The 15763-nt window shown below is 47.6% G+C and overlaps 1 protein-coding gene across 1 annotated transcript; it reads left to right on the top strand.

Moving 5' to 3' along the window:
* The first annotated feature begins 4629 nt into the window (after nt 1-4629).
* On the top strand, nt 4630-8732 carry SIX6 (SIX homeobox 6). Its single transcript, XM_034769067.1, has 2 exons — nt 4630-5201; nt 8564-8732. Exons 1-2 carry the CDS (start codon nt 4630-4632, stop codon nt 8730-8732), a joined length of 741 nt encoding a protein of 246 aa, XP_034624958.1.
* The last annotated feature ends 7031 nt before the right edge of the window (nt 8733-15763 follow it).

Consider the following 15763-nt stretch of genomic DNA (forward strand, 5'->3'; position numbering starts at 1 on the left):
CTCATCAGATGTATTTTTAAAATTCTATACATCTCTAGTGACTGTAATTAACAGCCCTTGGGATACAGTAGTTTCTGCATGTGAAGGTATTTAAAGATACAACATCAAAATCTAGCACTCCTTAGCATAATTTGGCTTTGTGGCACTTCCTCGTGGATGTCTGGCTCACATAGGCCAATGATTGGATTATGTTCCTCTGTGAAAGATATAATAGGGATGATAATCTTCCGTTCTAATATGCAATAATATCCTTCATGTAGGGCCCAATTCTGAGTTCAGTTACACAAGGATAATTCCCCACAGCCATCCCTGTGTATCTGAGTTCAGAACTCGGCTCTAAATCATTATCCTTGCTACGTAATAGTAATAAAAATGACCATATTCATGTAATATAAAAACTATGAATAAATGCAATAGTCATTTATCTCTCTCTGTCTCCCTCCCTCTCTCTGTGTGTATATATACGCCTATCACAAACAGTACATACAGAGAGAGATGGTATTTCCTGGTCATGCATATGATGGCTATGATGTTTAGACTTCATGCAATTAAAGATCGTTTTGTTTTTCATATGAAGCTACTCATAGATACGCGAATCCATTATCTGTTACATCGAGGTGATTTATTACTAGTGTCCTTGATCAGACTAGAAAGCCGAACAAGACACACTGTACACATAAAAAGCATATATGAAAACACTTTATTTGTCACTAAGAAGCGCGCTTTAGAAACCCTGCTAGAAGCCAAATCTAAAGGCAGGCGAACACGCTGTATTACAATGCCTTGGTCACACATACATCCCCCAGAATTGTTCTTCTATTATAATGCAGAGTTTCCTTTCCAAAGAGCAACATTTTGCCCCCACAGGTGTAGAGCAAATATTGTGGAAGTTCCCAGCATGAGAATGAAGACTTTCACCATTCAGTCCTTAATTTTTTCTTTCGCAGAAAGTTGCCCCCCAAAAAAAATTCCCTAAAAGACGAAGGGGTCGGGGAAGTCCTATCTATTTAGAAAATAAACTAATGCACTTCTAAAGTAGTGTTTCATTTGTGACACAAGCCCCACCAAGAAACAAACAAAAAAGAAAAAGGAAAAAGAAGAAACAAAAAAAGAAAAGAAGTCCCTCCGTGCGCCGTCTTTAACTCCTCTTTTACAAAGACACAACCGAGTTCGGAACAATGTTGGCTTGTCTCAAATTGACAATATTTAAACACAGAGGTTTGCATTTAATTCTCGTAATTTAAGACCCACTACTCATGGTGGGTGGGAATGCCCAGAAGTTTCCCTGGAGACCCGAACTTTTTCTTGAAATCTAGTGCCATATTTAAGCCGGTCGATTTGGGTTTATATCTGTACAATGCCTTTTATTTCCCCTCAGGGAGGTGCTGAAAGTCCCCTTCGGGCTGCTAGCATTTTCTCACCCAGCTCAAGCTCTGGAAAAGAAAAACTGGGGCAAGGGGAAGAAGACTTCCAAAACATTGTACTGATCCTTGTCCTCTCTAGCTGCATCGGATCTCTTAATTCGAATTTCCTTTAGCCTACGGTCTTGACTTTCATTATCTAGACTGCCTCCACTCTGTTCATGGCCATTACACTGCATCCCAGTAACTCACTTGTTAGATCATGTGCACATTAAAAGCCTACCTACGTTTTGTTTTGTTTTGAAAAATCTGACCAGTCTAAATAACTACCGCGTTAGCACCGTGAACCAGACAGACTCCCCGGCCACACCGAAGCAAGAAGGTCTCAGCAGCCGGTAAATGAGGCTCGAAGGTGACTTATAGCTGCTTAGGACAGCCTGCCTCGTTCACCTTAAGATGAACTTAGGGTCTGGAGATAGCTCAAAGTGCAATGGCAAGACAGGGAAGAGAAATCGTTGGGGCGAGTTACCGGCACTTTAGGTACCGTGGGGGGAAAGCTGAAAATAATATCAGGAAACCTGCCAGCTCTGTAAACTCGAGCACCTTGTCACACGCTTGCTCGGCAACATTTTCACACCCTCCGATGCTCTTTTGAATGATGATTTGTGCTGGGGGGGGGGTGGTGGTTGTTGTTTTTAATTTACCGAGTCCTATTGTCTTAATTGCGCCACGCATTTTAATTCTCCAGCCCAACGCTGGAGGGGAGGGGTGGAGAGGGGAATGTCTTTCTGGATTTCTGAGTTTCAGAAGCGTTTACAAGCTGAGTCTTTTCGGTGGCCTGTCCTTATACACATCCTGAGTGGAATCGCAAATTAAACACTGGTGGAGAAGGTGAAGCCTAAAAGGCTTCTATTTCAAAAGTTTCTAGGGCGTGTTTCGGAGCTCGGGAATTTATGTGCATGCTTCTCCTCCTCCTCCTTCTTTCTCCTTCTTTTCTTCTTATTTTTCCCTCCCCCCGCCCCCCAGCGCTGTCGGTTTTTATGAAAATGAGCAGTATTGAAAGCCTTTCCATCCCGCTAGCTGTGAGCCTCACATAAATGATGTAAATGGCTCCGAGGGTTTTTTTTCAAGTGAACTGTGTAGATCTGTGAAAATAATATCAGGGTTTTCCGTCAGAATGAGCTTAGCACTGTACTGAGGCATGCCATAATCTGACCCGACACCTCCAACCATCTGCGCTATCTATCCGCCTTCTGATTTACCAAATCTTCACAAGCAAAAGACAAATTGTACTTGATACTAAAGAAAAGACGGCGAGCTCCGGTCCAGTGCCTTTCTGCGGAGAGATGATGGGAAAAAATGTAAATCTGGTTAATTTCAGGCTATAGGCAACTGGCAAAGGATCCCCCCTGTTTTGTTTGTTTTGTTTTGTTTTAAGAAACAACAACACGAGAAAATCAGATTCGGAAGGCATTTCTTTTGACAACTGTTCCAGGAAAAAAAATCGCATTGCACAGAGCGTAAGAGAACATCTTGAGTTTAATTCCCAATATCTGCTGCCTTTCCAAGCCCGGCTCCTAATGTTCCCACAAAGAAACGGCCTCTGAGCAGCCCCATCTAGAATAAAGCTTGGCTGCTTTTTTTTCCCTCCCCCTCCAGAAAACACAACGGATCCTAACAGTTCAGAAAGTGATTTCATTTCTTTCCTGGCAGCCATGATCATAATACATCTCTTTATTTATTCGGGGAGGAGTGGAAGGGATATTAATAAAGTCGCTTCTCTCCCAGGACTAGACTCATCAGCCCCAGTTTAGGAACAGTCGGAGCTGATTATTAGAAGGTGATCAATATTTTAAAAGATTCCTAAAATCTGCTTTAAGTTGCTGTCCTGACCTACAAATGACTTCTCACTCTCGATGGCTATTCTCGGTGTTTATTCGGGGCCACTCAACCGAAACCAATTAGGTTGTAAATGTAAACATGTAAAGCTTTATTTGGGCAAAGGAGGGAGCTGGACTCCCCGAAATGAATCCCTCACCCTAATTATTGAGGGGGGTCACAGGGCCCTGGGTGGGAGATGACTGGAGGGAGAGGGAGAGGTTGATCTGTCGAATATCGGCTGCCCATTGAGTGCTTCTGACAATATTCCATTATGGTTGCTTGCTTGCTTCATTTATTCTCTGAGTTCTTGGTTGGACCTGATCTCATCTTTTCCTTGGCAGTAGACTGTGCAGCGCTGTCTGGGAGGCAGTGCAAGGCTCACTCCTGGACTGGATTGCTCTATAGGAGACAGGGGTGGGAGTAGCAGTCTTCAAAAGAAGCTAGACAAGTCCCCTGGTTCACTGGAACCCAGCAGCAGCCTGCACACGGTGTGTGTGTGTGTGTGTGGTGACATTGGCATGCTTCACTCCAAGTCTCCTGTGCAATTCGATAGCGTCCGCTCCCCAAAGTGCCCTGTTTATTTTCCTTTTCGCGGCCTTGTTAGGGTGCCCTCTCCACGGAAGAAAGCCTTCCCACGCGTGCCGGTGGGGATGGGAGGAGGCGGGGGACTGGTTTGTTTCAGGCTGCGATTTGGGAAAGGTCTCCTAGCTCTCGGCACGCGAGGACTGATGAGCAACGGGCTGCTGGGGCAAGCTGCAGACAATATCCCCCCACGTCTCTGCCTGCGTGAGTTCTTCGCCGCGCCGGTGGGTGGGTGCGCGTCCTCCTGCTTTTGCAAATACCTTTTGAAAGTCAAACTCTTCTCCAAAGGGCGCTGGGCGCTGTCGAGTCCTGGGAGGTGCTGAAATCTCTCCAGCGCGCGGCCTTCCGCCTTGATTGGCAGAGGCTGACAGTGAGTGACAGCCCCCTCCATGGAAACCGGGGAGCCAATCTGCCCAGTCCAATAGCAAACCAGGCTTCTCCTGCAGCATCTGAACAGCGGCTTGTTCTTCGCCTTCCCCACCCCCCTCCATCCTCCTCCATCCCCCCACCCCCACGCACGCCTCCCCCCATGGAAACAGCAGCCTAGGCGCTCCCAATTCCTTCCCCTCCCTGCCACTTCCACCGCTGCCGCCGCCGCCGCCGCCGCCGCCGCCGCCGCCCGAGTGCCCCTGCGAGCCTGGGGAAAGCCGCACGCGGAGCAGAGCCGCGCGGCGCTCAGCAAATCCCCCCAGTACCCCAGATTCCCGGGTGGGCGTGCGGGGCGGGGGGATCTCAGGGTCCTTCCGCCGCGCGTGGGTTTCCTCCCCTTCCTCCCCAGGGCGGAGACGCTGCCGCCGCCGCCTCGATGTTCCAGCTGCCCATCCTCAATTTCAGCCCCCAGCAAGTGGCCGGGGTCTGCGAGACCCTGGAGGAGAGCGGGGACATTGAGCGCCTGGGCCGCTTCCTCTGGTCCCTGCCGGTGGCCCCTGCGGCATGCGAGGCCCTGAACAAGAACGAGTCGGTGCTGAGAGCCCGGGCCATTGTGGCCTTCCACACGGGGAACTACCGGGAGCTCTACCACATCCTGGAGAACCACAAGTTCACCAAGGAGTCGCACGCCAAGCTGCAGGCCCTCTGGCTGGAGGCGCATTACCAGGAAGCCGAGAAGCTGCGGGGCCGACCCCTGGGGCCCGTGGACAAGTACCGGGTGCGGAAGAAGTTCCCGTTGCCCCGCACCATCTGGGACGGGGAGCAGAAGACGCATTGCTTCAAGGAGAGGACGAGGCACTTGCTACGGGAGTGGTACCTGCAGGACCCTTACCCCAACCCCAGCAAAAAGCGAGAACTGGCCCAGGCTACCGGACTTACCCCTACACAAGTGGGCAACTGGTTCAAAAACCGCAGACAAAGAGACAGGGCAGCAGCCGCTAAGAACAGGTCGGTACTTTGCTGTTTTCCTGATTTTCGGTTTAGAACAAGCTCCCCTTAGCCTGGTTCTTCTCCTCCGCGAGCAGGGGACGCTTGGCGGCTGGGATAAAACTGGCAGAGCCGCCTTGCCCTGCAGCTGAGCGATAGACCTGCTTTTTAATACTTTGAAAGGTTGCAATCCATGGACGCTGTTGGCTTAGAAGGAAGGCGGAAATTAATGCAGTTAGTCCCTTAAAATCTGCGCCCTTTCCCCAATTCCAGTACGTGCTCGCCTTTTGTCCCCAGGTCAAACATTAAAGATATGAACGCTATTTCTGTGTCTTGGAGCCATTGCGGCGGACATGGGTTTTGTTGCCATTTCGGGGATGCTTTGTTTTATGAGGATGTTTTTGCCTTTACATTATTCTTCAGATTGCAACATAGGAAATGATCTATTTGAAAGATTATCTGTCTTGGGGAAGCTTAAATTAATAGATAAGCCGCAAGAAACGATTTGTATTTCCCTTGAAGAAGTAGCGCGTTAAATGGGGCATCAGAAAAGGATTTTCTGAACCGTTTCTAATAATTAATATAATGAATATGATACAGAGATGGGGAACATTCGCTCAGTCGCTCATTTTCCAGCCTTTAGCCGTTTAAATATCAAAAATATAAAGAAGCTAACCAAATATATATATATTAAATCTATTCCCTTTCCAAGTTTTGCTTTAAGATATTTAGAAAGCTACGTAAAATAGACACATCTATTTCGCCATGAGTATAATTGTGCAAGCTCGTTTCAGAAAACACCATCAATTGTTCTAATAGGAAACAATATTGTATACATATTTCAAGATCTGCTTTAAAATAGCCTTATTATTTACAAGACACAATCTTTTCATTTTTAATTCATTTGAATTCAGTTTCGGGCGCTTTTAAACCCTTAGGAATTGTTTCTGGGTTATTTTAGTTGTTTTTTTCCCAATAGAAAATGGTTTTGTTTGGGGGTTTTTTTCTTTGCAATGTTATTGTTTTGAATTATTTATCTGAGTTAGCGACTTGAGCAAATGTCCCGGAAAGCGGAAAAGAATCTCCAAATTATGGATCAAATTCCTGCCAGTGACTCCTGGGTTGTTGTTTTTTTCAGAAGTCAGCAGGAAGATAACTAGAACAAGTACATGGGTTGCACCCTGGACTGGTACAAAAAGAGTTCTGGAAAGACGTGACTAAATAATTAAAGATAAATATTGCCTGACAGCTGTAAATGAAATAAAAATACAGCAATCCCTATTTCTGGAATCGTGTAAGAGAAAAGATTTAAGCCTTTCTAAACATGGGCAGGACACACCGCCCGTGTGAATGGCAAAATCATGCACTGTACCGGGATCCCCTTTCAAAAGAATTGAAGCTGCTGGAAAGACTTCAGGAAGGGAGTTGGGGCAACGCATGGGCACAGGGTGAAGCTCTAAAGAGCCGGGAGGGCGGTTGTGTGTTTGCAGCCAGAAGCTAAATGCCTGGCTAGATTTGGCTAATTGGGGAACTGGGGCTGGCTTGGCCATGGATAGCGAGGGGGTGATAGTATGGAGTGGCTGGTTAGCTGTTCGAATAGGGTAGATGACTAAGGTGGGAGTATGTGGGGGCGCGGTGGTAGGAGATATGTGGGGTGAAAGGGCTCCTTAACTGTTCCAATATAATAGTTCTTGGGATAAAAGACATAGGCGAGGGGTAACTGGCTAGTGATGGGGGGGTCTTGTTGGGATGTGGTAGGGGGTATATGGGGGTCAGATGGCTGGTTAGCTGTTGGGGTAGGATAGGTGATTAGGCATGGGGGTGGGAGGTATGTGTGGTGACTGGTTAGCTGTTGGGGTAGGATAGGTGATTAGGCATGGGGGTGGGAGGTATAGGTGGAGGCTGAGTAGGCATGGGGGTGGGAGGTATAGGTGGAGGCTGGTTAGCTATTGGAATAAGATAGGTGGTTGAGATGGGGATAGACTGGATGGAGCGACGAGTTAGCTGCGTCTGCTGGAATTAGATTGATCGCAATAGTAGGGTGACTGGCTAGCCTTTAGGATGTGGTAGGTGATTGGGGTGGCTGCCTACCTGGTGGATGGGGTAGATGATTGGAGTAGTGTGGCTGGTAGGCTGTTGGATGGGAGAGGTGATTGTGGCTCTGTGGGTGGCTGGTTGGCTGTTGGATGATATAGGTGACTGAGGTGGGATGGCCGGTTGGCTGTTGGATGGGATAGGTGATTGGGTCTGGGTGGGGTGGCCGGTTGGCTGTTGGATGGGATAGGTGACTGAGATGGGGTGGCCAGTTGGCTGTTGGATGGGATAGGTGATTGGGTCTGGGTGGGGTGGCTGGTTGGCTGTTGGATGAGATAGATGACTGAGTTTAGGGGGCTGGTTGGCTGGAATAGGTGGCTGGCGTGGGGTGGGGTGGTGGTTGTATGGGATATGTGATTGTGGTGCAAGGGCTGTTTGGCTATTGGAAGAGATAGGTGATTGGGGTATGGGGACTGGTTGGTGGTTGGATGGGATAGGTGGGTGTGATGGAGGGGGTGGTTTGCTGTTGGATGGGATAAGTGGTTGTGGTGAGGTGGGTGGCTGTTGGATGAGATGGGTGATTGGAGGCTGGTTGGATGAGATAGATGACTGGGCTGGGGTGGGTGGCTTTTGAATGGGATAGGTTACTGGGATGGGGGTGGGGAGGTTGATGGGATAGGTGACTGGGGTGGGGGAGGTGTTGGCTGGGATAGGTGATGGGGGTTCGTTGGCTGTTGGCTGGAATAACTGACTGGGATGGAGGAGCTGTTGGCTGTTGGATGGGAGAGGTGACTGGTGTGAGGGTAAAGTGGCTGTTGGAAGGGATAGGAGATGGAGGGCTGGTTGTCTAGTATAGGTGACTAAGGTGGGGAAGCTGTTGGCTGGGATAGGTGACTGGGGTGGGGGAGCTGTTGGCTGGGATGGGTGACTGGGGTAGGGGAGCTGTTGGCTGTTGGCTGGGATAGGTGACTGAGGTGGGTGGAGCTGTTGGTTGGAATAGGTGACTGGGGTGGGCGGAGAGCTGTTGGATGGAATAGGTGACTGGGGTAGGGGAGCTGTTGGCTGTTGGCTGGGATAGGTGACTAGGGTGGAGGAGCTGTTGCCTGTTGGCTAGGATAGGTGACTGGGGCGTGGGAGCTGTTGGCTGTTGGCTGGGATAGGTGACTGGGGCAGGGGAGCTGTTGGCTGTTGGCTGTTGGCTGGGATAGGTGACTGGGGCGGGGGAGCTGTTGTCTGTTAGCTGGGATAGGTGACTGGGGTGGGGGAGCTGTTGGCTGGGATAGGTGACTGGGGTGGGATATACGGCTGTTGCTGCGATGTGATTGTATATGTCTCCTGGTTCCTTGCAGGCTACAGCAGCAGGTCTTATCCCAAGGCTCGGTGCGCTCGCTGCAGGCCGAGGAGGAGAGCGCAGGGGAGCCGCTGGGGGCCGCCTCCAGTCCCGCGGCCAGCCTGTCCAGCAAAGCGGCCACCTCTGCCATTTCCATCACATCCAGCGACAGTGAATGTGACATCTGACACAACAGCCAAGACAAAACAGGGGGAGAGCGATCGAGCTAAACACAGTGCCTGCCTGCCTACAGAACACCCTGGCTCGCGTTCCCACTCGGAGCCTACCCAGGCTGCCAAATTACCAGGGCGCCATGATCCATGAGCATGCCCTCTTCCCGTGCAAACAGCGGGCGCGTTCCGTCTTAGACCCCTAGGAGACTCCATTCACAGAAATGTTTGTCGCCTTTATTTAAAAGGATCTGCTGAACCGATGCCTCAAAAACAAAAATGCCAAGTTGCAAAATGTTTGAGCGCCTGCCCTGTATCCCGCGTGGGTATTTCATGTTGAAAAGACGCTGTTATTATTATTATTATTATTATTTTATTTTATTATTATTATTTTCTTTTTTTGCTTTACTTTGAAGGGTTTTTATATATATATAATGTTTATTTACTTATTTAAGGGATCGCTATGGTAGATTTTTCTATGATGATGATGATTATTTTGGCTTGTTGTCTATGTGCACAGGTGACTTGTAGAGCATGTGCAGGATCAATACTGTATGAAGCAGCCTAAAACAATAATAAAATATTTGGTGAGCAACTTTTCTTACTTAAAGGGTCTGTTTTTAAATTCTTAAGGCCGGAGCCAATGCACAGAGCCCGTCGGCTTAAGGAGGTGGTTCTCTGATGCCACTGAAATCTCACCAGAGCCTTGCCTGGTTCCGAAATAATTAGTCATTCCTCATTTGCAACACAGCGAGAGCGCCAGGCGATGAAGCGTTCTGGATTCTGCGTGACTTCCCCACGCAGGGTTTATTATACAGTTCGGCAGTAACTAAATAGCAAATCCATTTCACAGGCGTCAAGAGGGATCAAAACGGGGTGGGATGGGCAGCGTTGGGAAATCTGCATTGGAGAGCACAGTGGTCAGAGGGAAATGGACTCCTCCACGCCGGTAAAGAGAAATGAATGTGGCTAGCTGAGAATATAGGCTCTAGTTAGTCCCATGTGAAGGAGGGGGGCAGACAGGGCTGCCTGCTAGGCGCATAGCAAGATCTGGCTGTTTGCCCGTATCTTGCTTCGAATGGCCGAGATTTCGCGCTGTATCAACAGTGAATTATGAATGGGGGAGGGAGGAAGCCTGTAAGCAAGGCTATAAATACCCCTTCCGTGTAACATCAGCCGCAGCTCCCTTCTTTACCTGGCAAATAAAATAGAGGCTCATAAATTAAATAACCCTCCAGACCAGAGCACCATTATAGATCAGACCGGGGGAAAAATCAGGCCGTCGCTTCGGGTCGTTAACGTGCCTTGCCTGTCTGATTTTGCTCGGAGAAAGCCAACGCCATCCAAAGAGCGGCCCGAGCTTTTCCCCAGCGAAAGGATTTTATATTATACATTCTGACATTGATCTTTAAATCGCTTGAGCTGTGCTTTTTCTGTCCGCTCGGGCTCCTTGCATTTGCCTCCCTGTCCTCAGAGACTTGCCTCCCCGAATAAGCTGATTGCTTGGCTTGTTGTAGCAGGCGAAGCGTTGTACACAGGGGGAGCAAAGGGACACAGGGCTTCCCAGAACACTGAAGGAATCCTGGGACCGCGAATATCCTCATTCGGTTTCTAAAGGAGACAGGCCCGTTGCAGCTTCAGGAATCGAAAGAAACCTTCAAATCAGACACTCATATCTACTGGAAACGTCTCTTAAAAGGGATGGGGGTGGGGAAGAGAGCCGTTGTCATTAAACTTCATTGAGAGAGTCACTTAATATTTGCTCCCCGGCTGCAGAAAGCAGATTCCCACCTAGCGCTGAGCTTTTAGCTGCTCCTAAATTTGTGTTTTAATCGGTGGAACATCGGCACTGAATCTGCTATGATCACAATCTTTCCTCGGTATTTTTTCCAGTGCACCACAGTGATGGGCCGAACACGCAGAGGCTGATTTTTACTAACTGAATTCTAAGTCCGTTTGGAGCAAGTTATTTCATGAGAAACTAACAGAGCTGTGGATGAGAAATATACATTATGAATATGTGCCTGTAAAAAAAAAAATCTAGTTTCATTTCAAAACATAGCCAGGCTAAATCGCTTTAGAGCTTTAGGAACTCTGGTTACTTTTAAAAAATGTTATCAGAAGACACTTTTAAAAACAAACCCAGACATTAGACATGGTGTTTTCCCACCAAAGCAGCATATCTACTGAGCCTGATCAAGATGATATCTACAAATAGAAAGTTGCCCGGATTAATATATTGGCTTTGCTGTATTACCAGACTTCCTACCTTTTAAAGTAATCATTCCTAATTAAAATCCCGTGGTGCTCAATGCAATCACCTAATTCTATGTTAAAAGAGGAGGCTGCGAATTTTCTTTATGGTCGGGTACCTTTTTTCAAAATCAAATTCCCATTTTGTTTGACGATAAGAAGTTATGTTTTAACTATATAACTTTAACTCCATAGTATACATGTCTCTAAAATCGCACACAGTTCAGATTAAAAACGAGAACGTGATTTACAAGCTTGTTTAAAGGGAGCGGTTTTGCCCGTGACTGAAACACATCCGCAAAGAGTATTGTGGTTTCTTTTTACGTTTTAAGCGCTGCATTTTCTTGACAGGCAGCACTTTCAAACAATTAGTTGTTATCTCAAGATTTTCTTCCGAACTGTGAAGTGAATCTGCTAGAATTGAGTAAAATATTTTATTTCCATCCAAACACCCATTGAAGTCTTCGAGAGTTTTGCCATTTACTTTTATGGGATAGGAACAATATCGGACCTTATATTTGTTCTGATTCTCTCTAGATAGATATGGAAGATTTTGATATCTAGTTAGATAACTATCTAAATATGATACAGATACAGACATACTGTCTGTTTGTAGGGTTTTCTTTGCTTTTTATCTTCATCGTATCTAGCCAGCTACGATTTTCTTGGTTTTATGTCCTTGTGCTATATATTACTATATAAAATTATCTATAATTATATACAGATAGGAGTACAAGGAGGATACAGTAGGATACACTATAGATTTATGTATATTAAAAGAACAACATCATTATACAGAAAATTCTGAAGGATGAGAAAAATTGAACGTTTGGTGACCTTAATTACGCACTATAGCAAAATATAAAACCACCGGAGCCATATTATATCCTCGTAGTATGTAGAGTCCTACAGATCATTGCAAACTATAGTATATAGATTCATATAGACTATCGTATATAGATTCATTTAGATCGTGTGTGTAGGTGTCTGTGAGACAGAGAGAGATTTTTGCAATGTAACGTGTCTATGAAGATAGAATGCTCCACTGATCGTCTTATATTTCGCTACAAAGGTTGCAAGGCTGTAAAGCACTTCAGCTCCCCTCACTTCTCAGCCTCCCTGCATGTTGATGTTGTTATTCTTGTAAGAACCATCAAGGCAGGAGTCTCTTTCTCACACACATGAGATGCCCTAACATTCTCTTCTCAAAAATCAGCACCAGGCACTTAATGTATTTTTTCTCCCACTTTGCTTTAAAAAAAAATTGAAAACTGTATTTACATTAAACAAAACGCGAGAGAAAAGTCTGCCTTGACCTCTCCCTGTTTAGCGGAACAAAGAAGAAAATATTGTATCAAAAGTAACGTGAATGGGGAGGGAGGAGAAGAGAAACAGCTTTTTTCTCTATTCAGCTGGGGAGGGGGGAGTTTGAATATTTCCGTTTCTTTTGAGAAGCAGGGCAGCCCTGGGCAGGGATGAATGGAAAAGTCTTGTAAGCGGTCTATGAAGCTGTCAAACTGCTCAGAGTAATAAGCGCTAATGATGGGGTCTCGAGTCCTCCCTGGGACAAAAGGGGGCTTCGAGGGCTCGCAGCGGCTGAATAGCTAATAAGTTTTCAGGGCGGGGGGGGGGGAATGAGTTAGCTGTCAACCAATTGATTTTGCAAGTGCAAAGAAAAGCGAGGCTTGCAGGTTGGGGCGAGTCTTGTCCCGGTGCAGCTGGGGACAGAAGGCCCACTTACCAGGGTACTGCATTGTACAGGGCAAAGCTAGGCACTGGAGAACGGAGCTGCTGCTACGAGCGGGTGACCACAATACAGCCAGGAATGCGCCTAGGGAAAGCCACAACATGCTTGTGCAAACACTGCAGGGCGACAACACCCGTGTACACGCCTGGCACAAGCGTGTGCAGATGGAGTACACACGCCGACAAATCTTTCGCTCCAGTTTGCACACCCTGGAGCAGGGGAGGGGGGTTGCTCCAGGACTGTCCCGTAGGCTGACCCTGCATAAACGAGCAATTGTTTTCTTAATTGTTCTGTAACAGTCTTTTGCGGATCGCCTCCTAACGCGTTTTCATTGCAGACAAAAGGGGATTTGGAAATCAATTGACAGCTCCACCCTGGCTGAGAAAGCTGCTCTGTTACAAAGAACGCTGCTCTGCCCGGCTTGCTGTCCTGAGACTTTAATGTGCTTTCCTGTCGTTAGAGGTTAGAAACCAGACTTGGCCCATTAGTTACTGCCCTGGTATAGAACAAACGTGCCACTCCCCACTGAGACCTCTGCGAAGGAGACGAGTGTGTGGTTCAGGGCTAAAAACGAGCGCGCTTTGCATTCGAGACCTTCCCCGCAATCCCGCATCCTATGAAGCGCTTGGGCGGATCAGACTCGCTCCCTGCTCCAGCTACTCCCTGGCACTGGCCACACATTATCACTGCAGGATGAGGCGGAGGGTGTGCTGATAACTGCCCCTTCCGCTGCTGTTACCCGCCTTTAAGCCAAATGTTTGGTTTAGGAATCCTGGGACACAACCAGCCCGATGGGTGGAGCAGCGGAACGCACCGACGGAGCCTGCCTCCCCAGAGTCCTGGCCCGGCCTTCTGGCGGGGTTGCCCCACTGAAAACCAGTCCTTGCGTTTGGCCCGGTGGGAAAGAGAAGGAAAGGCGTGTGATAACAAACGTGCATATTCCCAGCCAGGGGCCACTCCCGCGGCCCCCCAATCTGTGCCTTTGTGTGGGAATGAGCCACATGGGCCTGTGTCCCTACCGCCGCCCTAAGCCAATGGCCTGGCTAGCAGCAGCTCCATAGCCTGGGAGGTGGTGGAATCTCCTTCCTTGGAGGTTTTTAAGGCCCGGTTTGACAAAGCCCTGGCTGGGATGATTTAGTTGGGAATTGGTCCTGCTTTGAGCAGGGGGTTGGACTAGATGACCTCTTGAGGTCCCTTCCAACCCTGATATTCTATGATTCTATGACAGGAGGAGGATGGGATTCAGACCTGCGCCCTGCACGCAGACTATGTGTAAATGGGAGCACGTAGGCCTTGGGTCCCAGTAAGCTAGAATCTCCCCGATCTCTTTGGGCAAAATCCACATGAGGAGGGGGCGCAAGGGGGGGCGGAGACCTCCCTTCACATCTACAGAGGGGAAACTTCACCTCAGCCTCATTGGCGAATGGAGACTTGGTTGCATAAAACTATCAATTCCAGTCTTTTAATGGGGGGAAGGGGTAGGAGGGCAGGATGCCTCTATAATATAACAAAAGGCTGTAAAATACCAGTAAAGACGACTCTGGCCCCTGAGCGTATGCACGGCTCATCAGGAGGGGACCCCTATCTGGAGCCCTTCGGGTTGCTTGGCTCTGCAACTGTGGGCCTGGAAGTATCCTGTTTTAATTGCAAACCAGTGATGTGTTTAACAGTTTGCAAGTAGGGGGGGGGGGGGGAGGAGCGGGTAGAGCAGTTCCTTTATTCATTTTATTTTATTTTCTAACCCTCAGCTCTTTGGTGCCCTTTGTTGTTTTTTTATGGGAAATTATGTTAAGAAACTTGCGAGTTATTAACTACGCGCAGCAGCCTCCGGATTGTGTCACCCTGGCCGCATTCAATGCCCGGTGGCAGCTAAGCTGTTTCAGATCACATCGGGTTGCTTCCTGAAGTCCAGACTCATCACTTGGGTCCCATTGTCTCTTCCGTCTACTCCCCGCTAACGAATTGTTTTAGCGGGGGACAAGCCTAGGATTAAAATGGGTTAGCTTCTTTCTTACCGGTAATCACTAATACTACAATGGATGTTACAATCAATGGATGCGAGAAAGGTATTTGTATTAGAATAATAATCACAAACATTTGATTTGTTATTTTACTGTATTACTCATTCAACATTCGAGGGAGCTCCTGTTGCACATGCTAATAGAGGCATTGGAGTCTGTAGGTAGATTATCCAGCTTTGGTTCTTGTTTCCTACTATTTTTAATAAGCAAAATCCAATTCAAATGAATCAGCTGATGCTTTCTCCGCACTATAGTCTTGAATAATACGCAATAAAATTAGACAACAGTAGTTTCTTGCGTACCCTACGTCAAAAAAAAACATTTGCTGAGCTGTAGTATTTTACCCTTTATTAACGTGATATTTGTATTGCTAAAAGACCTAATGGAATATATAGAGTGCGCTCTCCTGGGTTTTTAATAGGGCTTTGTGTGGGAAAAAATAATATAAAGCCCGGCTCTGTTATATTGCGCAGAAGGCCCTCCCATCGTGAGAAGTAAAATTGTTACCACTGCTGCCTTATATGGCTTTGTGTTTAGGCAGTTTGGTTTCGATACGTATTGTTTTTAATTCTAGCATTCGTTACCATAGACAGGCCATTGGAAAGGAATGGGCCGCTCGATTCCCACACATCAATAGACAGGAGGAACAAGGAGACCCGTCCAGCTGCGCACGTGCAATCCCGGCCATCACTAGACTCTCTGGTGGGGCTCTGGGCTGGAGTCCGAAGTAAAGCCACGTGAGGCCATTGGCCACGCCCTGTTCTCTCCATCAGTGTTAGCACCTTGGCTGGACCACCCAGCCTGAGCTGTGGGCTGCCTGGGTTTAGCGGGCGGGAGCGGTGCCGTGTTACAGGTGTGGTTTGTAGCTCGGTCATTATTTGTTAGTGGAGGGCAGCTGTGGGGGGCTTGCAAAATCGCATTTCCTACAAAGGATCCTACAGACCTGTTCCTACTGTGTGATCTCTGCAGCATCCGCCTCATCCTGCATCAACAGACTGCAGTGGCGCTCAAGGAATGTGTATTTTTAA

The sequence above is a fragment of the Trachemys scripta genome, chromosome 4 (assembly GCF_013100865.1).
Source record: "Trachemys scripta elegans isolate TJP31775 chromosome 4, CAS_Tse_1.0, whole genome shotgun sequence".
Classification (NCBI taxonomy): Eukaryota; Metazoa; Chordata; order Testudines; family Emydidae; genus Trachemys; species Trachemys scripta.